The sequence below is a fragment of the Sabethes cyaneus genome, chromosome 3, assembly GCF_943734655.1.
Source record: "Sabethes cyaneus chromosome 3, idSabCyanKW18_F2, whole genome shotgun sequence".
Lineage (NCBI taxonomy): Eukaryota > Metazoa > Arthropoda > Insecta > Diptera > Culicidae > Sabethes > Sabethes cyaneus.
Window position 1 is genome coordinate 134,251,282 of NC_071355.1, and position 17,556 is coordinate 134,268,837.

The 17,556-nt window shown below is 35.6% G+C and overlaps 1 protein-coding gene across 1 annotated transcript in view; it reads left to right on the plus strand.

The window, feature by feature from the left end:
* The first annotated feature begins 521 nt into the window (after positions 1 to 521).
* Positions 522 to 17,556, plus strand: part of LOC128743811 (serine-rich adhesin for platelets-like) — a 202,740-nt gene continuing 185,705 nt past the window's right edge. The window contains exons 1-6 of the mRNA XM_053840484.1: positions 522 to 647; positions 824 to 1,006; positions 14,973 to 15,076; positions 15,134 to 15,546; positions 15,607 to 15,750; positions 15,810 to 15,906. Coding sequence (XP_053696459.1) covers positions 840 to 1,006; positions 14,973 to 15,076; positions 15,134 to 15,546; positions 15,607 to 15,750; positions 15,810 to 15,906 — 925 coding nt within the window. The 5' untranslated portion in view covers positions 522 to 647; positions 824 to 839. The remainder of the gene's footprint in view (positions 648 to 823; positions 1,007 to 14,972; positions 15,077 to 15,133; positions 15,547 to 15,606; positions 15,751 to 15,809; positions 15,907 to 17,556) is intronic.

The following is a 17,556-nucleotide window of genomic DNA, read 5'->3' on the forward strand; positions in this document are numbered from 1 at the left end:
TATGGTCTAGAATTTCATGCGCCTTTAGCGACACCATCACTATAGTTTCCCAACTAATTTGACATAAGTTTTATCCAAGTGGGGACCTTTCGCTTGGATGTCTGTTCTCTGTGATGTTAGCTCCAAAAACATGGCCGCCTGCCAGAGCCCTGGTTTTCACGGGTGATGGCGGCAAAAACTCCGGCAGAAGGTCTGGCAGAAAGAGTTTGTCGCTGCCAGATTTTTGTTCGATTTCTGCCGGACGCGTCTAAGTGGGATAGCTCGTAAAAAGCTAGATAGCGTACCCCGCTTTTACTGCAGCGACAACTACATGTCAAATGGAGCTTTTATTTTCCTATCTGTGCATGTGGCAACACTGGCATAGGTAGCTGGCATTGTTGCTAGACTATTTGTTCCAGTTAACTACTCTCTTCTCTTTATCGAATTGGCAACCCTGATAGTCACAGTTGTTTTCATTTACATTTGCGTGTTGTTGTATTGTGTGCTTGGTCATGTTTTTCATTTGAACAGGTTTAAACACAAAAGTATTGATTATTCATAGCGAAATTTCGTGTTTTTTTAGTTAACCGGTGAACTGTTCTTAACCGTTAATTAACAATACATTGAATTACATTAAAAACTCATTTTTTGCATTTAACTCAACATAGGTAGGTACATATTATATGAAAGCAATTGACACAATCCAAATGGTTAAGAATTGAAAATCAAGCCAAAACCGAATTTTCTATTAGTTTCAGATATGTTTTGAATGTGTCTGTTTTTTGATTTTCAAACCTTTTGGACAAATAACCGCTTGATTAAGCTTTAGCAAATTTCATTTCAGGAAAGAGAGACTCGCAATGAATCACTCGCACCGTGAAGAAGAATATCAGGATTTTTTGGGTTGTTTCAAAGCCCAAGTTGATCCAAACGATCCTTTGCCCCTCTTTGTCCCCATATACAATTTTACGGAGCATGAAATTTCTGGAGAAATTATTCATTGGATTCAGCAGTACCTAATGCAGATGTAAGTATGCTGGGTTTGCAGTTAGGTTTGCAAGTTTAGCCTATCCAATGAAATAAAAACGACGCCAATTTGTGTGATACTACAATAAATTCTGTTCGATGTATAATTCGATAATTTTTGGTTACCAATCACCGTATTTGTTACATTTTGAAACCAATTTCTACAAAACACAGTTCACCTACTGCATTTAAGCAACGAGCCTCAGCTTGTTTCGCTTTGTCATAAATCTAATTTTCTGTCTACTGCATTCAAGCAACGTATCTCAAACCAAACAGACCTTTTTTTTATTTCGGTTTTTGAAAATGTAACAGTATTCACATAGATACTTTATGGTAAATATACTTCATGGTCATGTACTGGCTGCGTCCGAACAACCGCTCAACCGCAGGGTGTGGATAAAAATGTTAGTACAGTCAGTCCACAATCATGAGTCACTCACAATTGTGGGTCATTTTAGCTTTAACCCTTTATAATTCCGTGACAATTATTTTGCCACCAACGAAAAATATTTGTTTTGCGTCTATAATGACATCAATATAATTATAGAACCAAAATAAAAATTTTTTATTGGTGGCAATATAGTTGCCACTGCCTTATAAAGGGTTAACCACAATGCGGTTGTAACTTGTAACAGCACAAGCTGTAGGCCGAGACTGGGTTCCCCAAGCCTAGTAATTGAATTAAACACTAAACACGTGTTTTCACCGACGCAGATTGGTAGTTGATGCTAAACTCTGGACTTATTGACATTGCTTACGTTTTGAGGATGCTTATGTTCCTTGTTTTTATTGCATAAATGAACTGACTAGAATATCCCTCCCATGGGTAGGTGGTTTGACGCGTACTTCGGCCAAACGACCTAAAAATTCTTAGTTCCGCATGTAGAATGTTTATAGTTTAAGTTGGATATATGTGTAGTATGTAGTATTGCATAATTTAGCTTTATGTGTAGCATGTGTTTCGTAAAGCGGAATGGAGCGAAATCGAACGGATTTGATTTTAAATTCAATCCGTTTGGGCCGAAGCACCGGGAGGGCTTAATCGGTTCCCTAGATGAATTGCTGGTATGCACAGAAATTTCTCTAGAAAACTGAAACCAAATCCTACCCACCATTCATGAGATTTTGACTTACTCATGAAAATTAAAATGTATCGCTAGTTAGAACGAACGAGTGTTCAAAAATGATGTGATGTCTTTATTTGCGTAATCGAGACATTTTCTATGAGATTGCCATAGAATTTGTGGCTGTTATGCGATTATGGACAGCACAGCACTGAAAAATATACACACACGTACATGTATACATGTGTATGCATGTATGATTGTGCATGGGTGTATAGGTACGAATGAATATATGTTTGAGTGTTCTATGATGAGTCGGAAATTCTTCTTATACCTATGCTGCCACATTACAATTATTAATGGGCAGGAAGTTATAGTCAGTAGATGTGTTTCCTGTATCAGTTTCCTATGCTATTACTATTATTACTAATATTGCTATCGTTGCTGTTACTGTCACCTCTATTGTATTGTTTTGGATGTAATTATAATTTTTTTTTTTTTTTTATTTCCCTCCTTTATTAGAATGATTTGCATGTCTTGTGACTAACCGCGTTAACGGTATTCAACTAACAACATAAAATGATCATGTATGACGCTGTTTGTCTCCCAAGGGCCTTCCTAATGCTGATGAGCCTCTGTCGGAGAGTCCATCAAGTCGAACGGTGGCAACTCACCGGCGGCCTGCTCCTCTCCATTCTTGCGGCTGTCGTCGCGGTCGGACTTAGTGGATCACTCGAAAAGATTTATAGCCTCGATATATATCTTGTTCTGTCCATTGCCCAATGCTGGCAGACTTCAACTGAAATTCCATTTCTAACTAAATCTTTTTAGAGTCAAAACTTCTTCAAGTAAAAACAGGTATTCGATTCTCTGGCTGAATCAAGCGATAGCGAAGGGCTGTCCTCAATCATTTCCACTTCCTAAAATGGGGTCATAGTACATAATATATGGCCGTGGTATGAGGATTTATTTTTCGATTCAATACCATCCTCACAGAATTATCAACGTTGTTAACATCTTATTAAGTCTTGCTTTAGTGACAGCTTGCACTTAAGACCTAACACGGCATATATACATATCTCCAAGTGAAGTTCTTTTTGATCCACCTCATCCCTTCTTAGTTACAGAATCATTTCAATTGACCACGGTCTGAAGAGCATACCGACAAATCGGTTGACTACCGCTACAAATATGCAATTAATGCCACCGGGAATAATACGAGCGAGTACCAGTCCTCATTACATCGCATCTGCTCTATTTTTCGGAAGTTCAAGTAGTTTTTCGATAGTTCTGAGCGATAATATTGCTCTTGAATAATATTCCGCACAAAATATTCGAAAATTTACGCCATCAGCTACAATACTGCAAAGATGGTAGATAAAGAGGCGGCTGTGGTTTTTAATGAGCATAGGTTGTGGAACAGCGCTGGGTCAATCGTGATGACATGGGTATTTGGGAGATGAGTAGCGTCCAGCCTAGCGAGTAGTTAGTCGGTAGTAGCATAGGTGATGGACAGACATAGAATTCTCGTGATATTACTAAGGCTTATACAAATTTAAAAAAAAGTTTATGTCACCCCCCCCTTCAAAAATTTTCCAAATTTGAAGGGGCGAAAAAATAAAGTGCAATAATGTTGCATTCTTTAATGGTAAGCAGATTTTTACAATTCAACAAGTTTACATCTCTAAATTACCCAATTCGTGCAAAGTTGAAGTAATTATCCCGTTAGTCTCGATCAACTATCCTTCACCATCTATGCTTTCTGATTCCTGCTACAGGTCACAGGCGACTATTGTGCTTAAACTTTAAGTTCCGACCCCGAAAATTGGAGCGCTTGGAATAAGACTTTTGGCTCCATTTACTTTAAATTTTGTTCCATTTTAATTCAACTTGCTTCAAAAGAACCGAATTAGATTGAGCCATCAATCAACTATGTATTAGTGAAATTTGCTACCACTTTTGACGGAGATATTCCGAATTACTGTGGGATTATATTTTGCTGTCATAGGTAGTAGATAAGATTAAAATAGAATTACAACAAATTACACACTCCGGAACATCAGCTTTCGGTGCTTTCGGGGCTCCAAATTGTTCGTTTTATTCCGTAGTGCCCATGTACCTACCCTAATTTTGGATGTAAGGGATGACAAACTTAAAGATACAATTTTGTACCATGCATTGGACGCATGCAGAAAGGATGTCACTGAACTGTTCGAAACTTTTTTGACTATTGTCATGTTATGATTATCATTGGGATCAACGGTGGCCCCGACCATTACATCAAATCAAGTCATGTTAAGTTATATTGCTCTTTTACTGAGCTTAAGTATGGAAACGTACGAAAGTGGAATTAAATTGGAATAACACTTTCATTGCTAGGCAGTCGAAACAGTTTATCTCTCCAAACATTTCAATAGTTCGCACAATCCTAGAGCTTTCGAAGAAAGATCTAAATATTTATACTGATCTTATAACAGGACATTGTCCAAACCGCTATCTGAAGCTTATGAGGAAACTGCAAGGTGATATATGTCGATTCTGTGGCACAAAAAAAAAGACTCGGAACACCTGTTATGCCGATGTCCGGAATTTTTCAATTAAAGATCAAGGTTCTTCGACAGAGGACTGTTAGAAGCCCTGATATTTGGAAAACAAGGCCCAACGCAGTACTGCACTTCATCTGAAGTGCAGCACCGGACTGGACAAATGATATTAGTCAAACAATGACAATCGCTTCTGATAGTGATGCGTTTGCATCCTTAATATATCAAAGATAAACACGTTATTGTTGAGAACCGGCATCAGATGAGGAATGGGATGATATTCATATGGCTAAAAGGTTGACCAAGAAACAACCGGTTTCAAATGTGAATGGTGTCAGGGATTTTTTTCTTAAAAAATGTCAGTAGCATAGAACATGCGTTCCAAGTAAAAAAGTTTTAGGGACTTAAATTGTCATTTTTACGAGAAGATTAGATTCCGATACTATTTCGTGGTTACCGAGTTCTGAACTAGTAAGTGACATGCAAGTAAAAAACAAAATTCAAATGAAGGTCAAGTTACATGTCTATGGCTCTCTAAGGTGATCCTGTAGCACTCCACTATTTTCAAGTTGATTCATCTCTGCCAGAATACTTACTTTATGTGCATAGATCAAAAAATTTTGAAAATTGTTTCGGTTTGAACTAAAATTTGAGTACTGTACAACTTTTTTGTATTAAATTTTTATTAATCTGGAAAGATAAACACTGGTTTCTTGTCCTTTGTTTAGTTATTGAAGGTTTGATGTTATTATTTTTTTCTTGCCCCCCCCTTGAACAATATTTCGAGACCAGGACATAAACTTTTTTTCAAATTTGTATAAGCCTAACTTGAAAATTGCAATCAACATGTTGACTAAAAAATTCCTCTTTTCTTTTCTTTTCTTTTCTTTTCTTTTCTTTTCTTTTCTGCCTGATCTCTATCGCTTCTTCTCACGGCAACAATAATGTTGCCGTGAGGGGAGGCAAGAGACCAGCCACAGATGACCACACTGGTGACAACGATGGAGAGGACGGCCGGCGTGGAGCCTGCTTCAGGTTTAAGATTGACTACGAACAAGATGAGGAAACAAACAAAGGAAGGAGAAAACAAGATAAGTACAAGCCATCTTATGCTATATTAACCAAGCACACAATTATATCAAGCCAAGTTCTGTCACTCTTCTTCCGCCCATTAATCCATAATCACCAATACATTATGGAGCTAGCGTAATCCGCACGGATTCTTTTAACATTATCACAACCACCTTATCTCAGCCCTGGACAGACTTGGCTCTAACTGCCCCACCTTGTGCTGCAAACAGAAACAGAAACAGATAAATGAACTGACTAGAATATATTAGAAAATCGGGTTGCTGAGTTTTTTGCGCGAGTGGATTTCTAAATTCCTGGCAGAGTAAAAGAAACAGATAGTGTTTGAGAGTCACATGGATATGTGAGACCCATGAGATGTGCAAGGGACGAGATTCGCTCACTTCAAATGAAACTGGTCCCTCAGATTTTATGCTTTTTGTTCTACGCGTGGTGTCTGTATAGTTTGTGCTTGAACTGCTAATTTCCGTTTGAATATAACCTAATGACTGATCAAATTGTTAATGCTACTTATGGGAATCAATTTCATCAATCAATTAGTAATATTCATGCATTATCTAGCAGAAAAAGCTAAAATGACCCATAATTGTGTGTGACGCATGATTGTGGCCTGACTGTATAACATCTACTTTTGAAAGTGCAGGGAGCCCATAGGTACTACCTTCATGGATGTTATAGGAAAACTGAGGATATCGTGTTAGTAGGGCACGGCAAACAATAAGATTGTGAGGAAGCTATTTAAATCGAGTACACTGGAGTCGCTCCTTACGCGGGTTTATCCGATTTTTTAAATTGATCCGGAATTTATCTACCTACGTAACAAGCCAAGTGTATGCAGTTTATCAAACATGAATATTCAAGAGTAAAAAGTTAAATAAAATGTAGTATATGTTGGCAATCCTTCGAATGAAATATAATTGCGTCATTTGAGTTTCCATCAGTACATCTACTGTCGCTGGAAGCATATGTCTCATGTTACAAAATATGAAAATGAGTAAGCAATCAAAGTTGAAAAACTAATTTATCTAAAATTAAGGCCATTGCAAATCATTTTCAAAGTTCAACCAAGGTCCAAGGTTGGACATCGGCTCTCGTCCTGAAGATAGGCATATGATGCCTGAAACATGTCGACGTGTAAGTTAAAAGTAATTTGTTTTATTTTAACATTTTGTAAGAGTTAGAAGTGTCTTGTCCGCGATTGTATCGAGTGATTTGTAATGGCCTAATTAGTTTTGATGTTAACTTCAAACCAAAATTCAATCGATTTTGTATACAACTCTTAAACATTTTATATGAAGCTGCCATAAATACAGATATTTGTGCATGCATAAATTTGGGACCCTACCGTTTTCTCCGGAGTATTTTATTTTCTCGATCTAATCTTTTAGATAACAGAAATAGTTTATGGGGTACTTTAAAGTTCAGGAGCATTAGTAGAGCCTGAAATCACAGCAACTGAAATAATTGATGGATCCCAAATTTATGCATGCACAATTGCACAAATAGCTGTACTTGTGGCAGCTCTGATAAGGGACCCCGGGGCATGTGGGAATACGGATTGAGTGGGAACGGAGCTCATAACTCTCTTCAACCTCATTTTTTCCAACCGAACCTTTCTAGAAATGAAAGATACCATACAACCCAAACGCATGCATTAAAATTATAGATTATTTATAATTGGCGTTCCAAACACCAAAATTGGTGTTTAAATTTGAGCGTCATTTTCAATTTGTGTTCTAAAAATGATATTTTGGCTACAGGCTTTCGAAAAGTACATGTTTTACCTTTGTTATACTATAACAAAGGTTTAGAAATTGGTCAAAAAACACGAAATCGATCCGAGGCCCGGAGGGCCGAGCCACATATACTGATTGACAGGGTTCGACGAACTGAGCAATGTCTGTGTCTGTGTATGTGTGTGTGTGTGTATGTGCGCGACGCAACTTTTCTATCGCCTGTTTCTCGGAGATGGCTGAACCGATTTGTTCGCTATTACTTTTGTTTGAAAGGTATTATTGCCTAGTATATCGCTGTTGAATTGTTTTGCGGTCCAACATTTTGTTTGAAAGTTATGAGTAAAAATGTAAAAATTACGTAACACGATTTTCTCCAGAACTACATGACCGATTTAAACGATCTTAGTACCAAATGAAAGCTCTTATTACCGCTAAAATTTTCACAAAGTTTTATTGAAAACAAATAAGTAGTTTAAAAGTTATGTTTAAAAAACCTGTTTTGACAAGGTAATAATTATCGCCTGTTTCTCAGAGATGACCAAACCGATTTATGTGCTATTAGTTTCATTTGAAAGGTAATACAGCCTAATAGGTCACTATTGATTAGTTTTTCGATTGGTCGTTTAATTTGAAAGCTATGAGCAATCGTATACAGCACATTAAAATTCACAATAATATTAAATAATTTCATCTAAGATACTCTATCTATTTCAAATTATTTTGGCATCAAATTAGAGGTTTTAATGCTGTTAATATATCTGCAAAATTTCAGAAGAATTGGTTTTGTATGGTCAAAAGATATTAACCCTCGAACACTCGCGCCAGCTTTTGTAACACGGTTACTCGCGCGCACAATAGCCCAAGACAAAAAAACGTGCGCACAAGAGTTTTGACTGGGAAAACCTGGTTTTAGGTTTATCGAACCTTTGGAAGAGTTTCTTGAAATTGAATGCTCTATCGTCTGGTAGAATTTAAATTTTGATTAATCCCCCTAAAAGTGAAATAAAAAAAATATTTTTCTTCAGTTACAATATAACACATTGATGTGTTCTGCAAAGTTTTAGAGCATATTATTACAAGAAATTTTGCTGAAGACAGTAACCTTCTATCTCTTCAACGAAGATAGAAAAATCTTATTTATTGTACATGAATTTGTAATACCAGTTTTTCTATTTTAGCTCGTTTTGTTATTGTTGTATGACTTTTTCATGTATTACAAAGTTGTAAAACAGTAAAAATACACAACTTTGCTAAATATAGTATACCTCTATGTTTGCTTGTTTAGGAACTGTAGAACATTGATTATATAAAATACCCTAATTTTGACCCCGAATTACTCGACTACCAACAGACGGATACATTTTAAACATATTACATTTCTAGGGTAATTTTTCAAACAGACCTATGTGACAATAAAAGATTCTCTTTGCGTCTCCTCTCTTCCGCTTTTCACGGTTACATAAATGCATAGAAAAGCAAATTTTCAACACATTCAACTAACTAGTAACTCCGGCAACCGATTCATGTGAAGCTGATGTGGTAAAATGCATTAGTATCGCCGTAAAAAACAGAAGACAGGAGACATGAAGAGAATCTCTCATTGTTACATAGATCTATATGAAAAATTACCCGAGATTTGCTGATAGTTTTGCTTCATACAGACATGCCTTTTCCATATGAAGAAACGAGAGAAAATTCCAGTTGGGGCCAATTCCGGTACATCTTATATGCTGATTGCTTCGTTTCTGTGATGGCAGTTTATGCTGATCTTTCCCAATAATTCGAAGTATTAATGCATTGAATAATAATGACATTTTGCTCATAACAAGTTTATTGAAGAATATACGTTAGATAAACAACGATTTGTAACTTTATAACAATATGGCGTTCAAAATACAAAATACAACAGCGTGAGTAACCGAAGGTTAATAAAAATTGATGAAATTTATTCTAGAAAACTTTATTGATGTGAATCAAATAGAATGGCATTACAAGAAATTATGCATAGTTCCAAAACCTATAAACTACACCTTTACTACGCAATGTATATGGTAAAGAATAATATTTGCTCTTACAACTTACTTACTTACTCAAATTATTAACAACTTACTTATCCTTACTCAGCAATTTCATGAAAAAAGGATCTATCAAAATTTATAAGTGCTCCTATTTTGTTCAAATTTTGTAAACTAATTCAATTTTCAAAAATTTTATGTAAACCAACGTACTACCACTGACGAACTGACATGACACATAGAAAAAAAATCTTCAAAAACCATCGTCCAACACAGTTTGCTTGCACATTAGCGCTCTCTGTTATGCATGTTGCGGAGTAGCTTGGATTTGCAGGGTTTTGTACTGTAGGTTTTTTACATTTGCAAAGTTTTATACTGCAGGTTTTTTACATTTGTATGGTTTTATACTGGAAACTCGAAGCAACACTCGAGCGCCCCGGTGTGGCCATGTTGCAAAACATGCTTTTTTGAGAAATAAGTGGTTTTTGAATGGACGATGGAATTAACGCGAGTGTCTCGTCTGTTTGTCTGTGGTACTACTCAACGTTAACCAATAGATGAATTATGCTCCGAAAACGTGTCGATTTCTATCTCAAATAGCAAGGAAGACCGTATAACAAAGGTTCCTTTCACCACTAGGTGGATTAAATCGGGTTTTTCTAATAATAGGTAAACATAATGAGTGTATCAACAAGTTACACTCGAAAACTAGTTGTTCATATTGACAAATGGCAATCAAAAATTGGGTCGAAATAAGGTCGGCACCTCAGACCACCCGTTTTAGCGCCAAATTTCCTGTCTTAATACATTTTTACGTTTGTTATACTATATATTACCTTTGTTATACTATACAGTGAACTCTCTGAAAATTTAATTGTTCAGAAAAGTTAAGCGAATATCAGCTCTCATGCAACACTCTAAAAAGTTAATTTTTGCCTTAACTTTTCTGAGAGTTTGAATTTATTGATTGTCCAAGCGTTCGTCCCAACACGTGTGTTTACCTTTTATCTTTGATTCTCATTTTTCGGTTTATGGTCGCGTTTCCACAGTTTCATACAGAGTCGCATCATAACTGGGATTAAATTAAACTTTTGTACCGGACAGTTGTAACAATAGTTCAATACGGGCACATAGTTACTTCAGGATTATTGATAACATACTGAAAAAGCGCAAACTCTGAATAAATTTTAAATGCAAAAGAAGGACCAGCAAGGAACTAAAAACATTATCAAAATGTAGTCGCAGACTACGAAAAAACAAAAGTAAACTAATGTAATCGACTATTTTAAATTCACTAAAAGGAACTAAGTATTATTTCATAAAGATCTTACTACATATTTCTTTTCATTAGAACTTCTAAATACAGGGATACCTCGATATAAGACAATTTATAATTTCTAAAAGTTGTCTTATATCGAAATTGTCTTATATCGAAACATGGTTTTTTCAAAAAAAAATTGCATAAGCGGTCGCCAGTTTTGCTCTGTGTTATGTGTTTACGGTTTTTGAACTATTTATTATTGTTTAAACTATTAGTTTTTTACTATTTTTGGGGTTGTTTTGAAATAATGAACATCTTCATGGCACCGATTTCAGAATGGAAAATCAGCTCTGGTATCGTTATCAGCTATGTCAAAGGGATTTGTTTCGATATAAGACAAAATTGTCTTATATCGAATTGTCTTATATCGAGGTTGTTTTATGACGAGGCTGTCTTATATCGAGGTATACCTGTACATAAAAATGTGTATGCTATAACCCGGAATCCATTTTTCGCTTTTGTATTTATCATTTTCAATAATTTTTAGGACTACTCGCAAAAGTTAATATTTCGGAAAAGTTAATCGACCCATTCCCCAACCAATTAACTTTTCCGAGAGTCCACTGTATAACAAAGGTTTAGAAATTGGTCGAAAAACACGAAACTGATCCGGGCCCAGAGGGCCAAGCCACATATAACAATCGATAAGGTTCGACGAAATGAGCAATGTGTGTGTGTGTGTGTGTGTGTGTGTGTGTGTGTGTGTGTGTGTGTGTGTGTGTGTGTGTGTGTGTGTGTGTGTGTGTGTGTGTGTGTGTGTGTGTGTGTGTGTGTGTGTGTGTGTGTGTGTGTGTGTGTGTGTGTGTGTGTGTGTGTGTGTGTGTGTGCGCGTGTGCGCGTGTGCGCGTGTGCGCGTGTGTGTGTGTGTGTGTGCGCGTGTGTGTGCGCGTGTGTGTGTGTGCGTGTGTGTGTGCGTGTGTGTGTGCGTGTGTGTGTGCGTGTGTGTGCGTGTGTGTGTGCGTGTGTGTGTGTGTATGTGTGTATGTGTGTGTGTGTGTGTGTGTGTGTGTGTGTGTGTGTGTGTGTGTGTGTGTGTGAGTGTGTGTGAGTGTGTGTGTGTGTGTGTGTGTGTGTGTGTGTGTGTGTGTGTGTGTGTGTGTGTGTGTGTGTGTGTGTGTGTGTTTGTATGGGATGATTTTTTCTATCGCCTGTTTCTCGGAGATGGCTGAACCGATTTGTTTGCTATTACTTTTGTTTGAAAGGTATTATTGCCTAGTAGATCACTATTGAATTGTTTCATGGTCCGACATTTCGTTTAAAAGTTATGAGTAAGAATGTAAAAATTACGTGTCACGATTTTCTCCGGAACTACATGTCCGATTTCAATGATCTTAGCATCAAATGGAAGCTCTTGTTAACGTTAAATTGTTCAGGAATTTTTATTGAAAACAAACAAGTAGTTTAAAAGTTTTGCATAAAAAACCTGTTTTGACAAGGTAATAATTATCGCCTGTTTCTCAGAGATGACCAAACCGATTTATGCGCTATTAGTCTCATTTGAATATATCCTAATAGATCACTATTGATTTCTTTTTTGATTGGACGTTTAATTTGAAAGTTATGGGCAATCGTATACAACACATTAAAATTTAAAATAATTTATAACGATTTCATCTAAGATAATTTATCTAGTTTAAATTATTTTGGCATCAAATGAGAGGTTTGAATGCTGCAAATATATCTGCAAAATTTCAGAAGGATTGGTTTGGCCGGTCAAAAGATATTAACCCTCGAACACCCGCGCCAACTTTTGTAACGCGGTTACTCGCGCGCACAATAGCCCAGAACAAAAAAAAACGTGAGCACCAGAGTTTTGACTGGGCAAGCTTGGTTTTATGTTTATCGAACCTTTGGAAGAGTTTCTTGATATTGAAAGCTCTATCGTCTGGTAGAATTTAAATTTTGATTAATCCCCCTATAAGTGAAATAAAAAAATATTTTTCTTCAGTTTCAATAGGCCGTATGAATAAAACAGTTTACTTTGCTTTTCCCGTTTAAATCGTGTGGGAGCTTTTGCTCTAACTCTTTTATTCATACGTCCTAATATAACACATTGATGTGTTCTACAAAGTTTAAGAGCATATTATTACAAGAAATTTTGCTGAAGACAGTAAGCTTCTATCTCTTCAGTGAAGATAGAAAAATCTTATTTATTGCAAATGAATTTGTAAATTCAGTTTTTCTATTTTAGCTCTTTTTGTAGTTGTTGTATGGCTTTTTCATGTATTACAAAGTTGTATGAATAGTAAAAATATACAACTTTGCTGAATATAGTATGCCTCTTTGTATGCTTGTTTAGGAACTGTAGAACTTTGATTATAAAAAATACCCTAAATTTGTCTCCGAATTGCTCGTTTTCCAACAGACGGATACATTTTAAACATTGTATATTTACTGATAGTGTTGCTGCATACAGACACTATTTTTCCGTATGAAGAAACGAGAGAAAATTCCAGTTGGAGTCAATTGCGGTACACCTCCCATGCTGCTTGCTTCGTTTCTATGATGTCGGTTTATACTGATCTATTTTCCTAATAGTTTAAAGTGTTAATGCATTGAATAATTATGACATTTTGCTCATAATAAGTTTATTGAAGAATATACGTTAGTTAAACAACGATGTGTAACTTTGAAACAATATGGCATTCAAAAATCTACAGGTGTTGTACAAAATACTACAGCGTGAGTAACCGAAGGTTAATAAAAATTGATGAAATTTATTCAAGAAAACTTTATTGATGTGAATCAAATAAAATGGCATTACAGGGAATTAGGCATGATTCAAAAACCTATAAAGTAGACCAGTGATGGCCAAAACACGGCCCGCGGGTCGCATGCGGCCCTTCAAGATGTTTTGTGCGGCCCGCGGACTGATTTGAGAGATGGTGGACTTATGAGTAACTTTTTTGATGACAGGGGTCACTCAAATCAGTCGTAATGCCTCGTGCATTTTGTAGTTCCGAATGCTTTCCGGTTTAAATCTTGTGGTAATTTCCAGAAAATGGTTTTTATTGCCGTATATTTTGCATTTTGTTAAACGCAGGAATGGCCAGAGGAATTTGCGACATCATGAGGCGATCTCGTTTGGCCCGCACCATGCCTATGCCTGGGCACCACTGAACTAGACCTTTACTACGCAATGTATACGCTACAGAATAATATTTTCACTTACAACTTACTTTTACTTGCACTTGCGCACATTAGTAATAACTTACTCAGCAATTTCATGAAAAAAGAACAAAAAAAGGATAAAATTTAGAAGTGCTTCTATTTTGATTAAATTTTGTAAACTTATTCTATTTCCAAAAATTTTTTGTAAACATATGCACTGTGCAACATTAAGCAGTAGATGAATTATGTTCCGAAGACGTCGATTTCTATCTCAAATAGCAAGTAAGACCGTATAACAAAGGTTCCTTTCACCACTAGGTTGATTAAATCAGGTTTTTAGATGTAGTACCGAATATTTTCAGTTCAATTACATAATATTTATATCAATAAAGCTTTGAAATAAAACCGAAAAGGACTAAACCAAGCTGGCCAAGTCCATTAGTACAATTTATGAGGGAACAAACAGTTTGGTCACATTTTGGTTACACCTAAATAATGTTAATTGAAACAGGAAAGGCAAAGTTAACATAAATAAGCAAATCTGCAACTGGAATTGAAACAATAAAGTGTTGTGGTTATTATAGTGTAACTATTTTACCGCCCTTAGATAAGTTTTTTTTAAATGAATTTTTTCAGCGTGCGCATTTAAGGATTAACTCAAAATAACAACTAACAAATAAAAGGAAGACATTTATTGATTGTTTTCAAATATCATACAAATTTATCAGTATATTACATACACACGCATATGTATTGATGCTAGCCACCATAGTGTTATCAAAAAGTTGAATTATGTTCCGAAGGCGTGTCGAATTCTCAGAAATTCCATTGTTCGAATTTCCATTTCTGTTTCGTGCTAGAAGCGTTAATTCAACTCGGAGACTCATTTTTCGAGTTTTTCAGACTGTAAAACCCACAGACAATTGATTTTATAAAAAGAAATTCGACTAATATCCTACAAATTATTTTTTTGCCCCCCGATTTTTCAAGCCAATTTCCAAGGGGGGGGGGGGGGTGACAAAAGCTTTAAATATGATTTGCAATGGCCTTATGTATAAATAATATTATTGTTCAAATTATGTTTTCAGGAATTGTCCGCAACATTTGTTGGTTCCCCTTGTCAATGAAGTACTGCTAGAAACAAAAAAGTCTTGTAAAAAACTTCCCAAGTTATACGGATTTGATGGATGTGGTAATCTAACTAATTTTGAAATAAAATGAAACAATCTTTCCATGTTGTTTATTTTAGTTTTTAACCCATTGAAATTAAGCACAATGGTAATAAGTCATGCTAACGCTATTTGCGAAAGTTTGTCAGATAATGCTAAATTGAATGAATTTCTATCAAAAAGTTCAGCAAGCGTGCTAGACCGAACACCTCTGTATTACGTAAAAGCAATTAAAAATACTCGGCGAAAAATGGAAGACAAATATAAGTGTATTAGTGATTTTAACGGAATGTTTAAAAGCTTTGACCCGCAACCAACTAGTTATTATGGAGTATTTGATGGTCATGGTGGTCACGACGCAGCCATTTATACAGCAGCTCATCTCTGTTATAACATTGCCAACAGCCCTAAGTATCCCTCCGATATCCCGGAGGCAATGAAGGAAGCTTTTATGAAAACTGACGATGCTTTCATCGACAAATCTGAGAAACATGTAAGAAATGTCCAGTTAATAATTGTAATAACGTATTGATGATTTTTGTTTGCTTAATAGGGATTGTCAAGTGGCACAACTGCAATTGTGTGTATTTATCGAGCAATTGAGAAGCGTTTGTTTGTGGGATGGGTGGGTGACTCACAGGCTCTATTGGTATGTGAAGGAAAAGTGTGCCAGATAGTTCATATTCCATCTGTAGAGGTTCGTAACATGTGTACCTATATTCATTAAAATAGCCTTAATTGTTTTTTAATTTTTAGAGCGAGTGCACCAGAATTGAACAAAATGGAGGTGTTGTAATCAATTGGAATGGTTCTTACCGTGTCAATGGTGTGCTGGCTGTTTCTCGAGCGATTGGTAAGCTATGAAGTTATTTTATCTGCCGAAATTTTATCTGTAATTTAGTACGATGAATATTGGGAGTAACTCCTTAAAATTTTACACCCTCATTCTGTAATTCGACGGATCTTAATTTCATTTGTCTTATTTCGAACGAATTGTTTCGCTCACTTGATTTTGCTGGCGGAATAAAGAATTGAATATCATACATTTTCGTTGGACAAACCAATCCGTCAGAAATACAGAATAAGGCTGTTAGAATGCCAGCATCACGAAATAATGATAAGCTTTGAACACTAATACTTGGTCATTTCTCAACCAATTCGAAAGCTATTCTTATCAGCCGTTTAGAAATCTTTGTAGGGTAAATGATTTTGAAATGGACCTAGTCGAATTCTGATCTTGAATGGACCTATTTTTAAATAAGAATTTTAGGATATAATTATCAAGTCTTTGCACTGTATTTAGCTTTTATGTTTATCTTTAATCATTTCTGAACGTAAATATGCTAAAATTAAATTAAAATTATAGCCAAAACCACTTTATTGCCGCTTATTTAAAAGTAGCTGTTTTTCAGCGTTTTGGCAGTCACCATAGAGTATTTTCAAACTGTTACTACCCGGAACCCTTCTGGTTTGTAATAAAACAATACTCTTAAAATGATGCTAAAATATGTGTAATTTCAATTTAGGTATTTAAAAGTTCAGTAAAACCAGTAAAATCTTCAAATTCCTTAAAAATGTTAACCCCCTTTTTTGATCTTGAATGGACCTAGTATTGATTTTAGAATGGACCTAGTTTTGCGCTCCGAGACATCACTGGCGGTAGCTATCATTGCCTACCACTAACGAACTCGTCGTTGTATATTCATTGAAACTGCTTGTTGTCACTATAGTATCTCCGTTTATAATTAATCTATAAGCACGGGATATTGAAAGTAGGCTTGATTTATAGCCTAAATAAAAACTTAATTATATTGATAAAACTATCACTCATCCTTTTTCGTAGTTGCTTCATAGTGTAGCCTCTAGTTTTGAAATTAAAAAGTCTTCCTAATTAGTTAGCTAACATATGTCATTTTATGCTTAAAACAATATAAACTTAATTTATTCTCAGTATTGTACAAAAATTTTAACCATCATTGATTAAAAGATAAGATGGATCAAAAGATAAGAGGGATACTAACTGCCTTCTGTTAAGGGGGCATAGTGCCTTTTCAATTTTTTAAAACCTAAATTTTTTATTGATTATTTCGAAAGATTACCATTTTGACGATATGTGTTTGAAGTCGTTTGCATGAATTCCAAATATTGACAAAGTTACAGCTATTTGTACCGCGCATGTCTGGAGCGATTAAACAACGAGTAAAAACTTCAACGTCGTTTTTCTCGAAACCAGGTTTTGAAAGTCGGTACCATAAATATCTCAAGAACGGCTCAAGCAATTCTTATGATTCTTTTTTTGTTTGAAAGCCAACAAAATTATCTAGTGTTTGACCCATCCTTTTCTTGATATTGTAATTTTTGAATTTTTTAGAAATGTTTAAAGTCAATTTTTTCGCTTAAAAACCATACTTTTATGTTTCAATGTCCGCCATTTTGTTATGTGTTCGAATTCTAAAAAAGGATGGATCAAACACGAGATAATTTAATGTTCTTTCATGTCGTT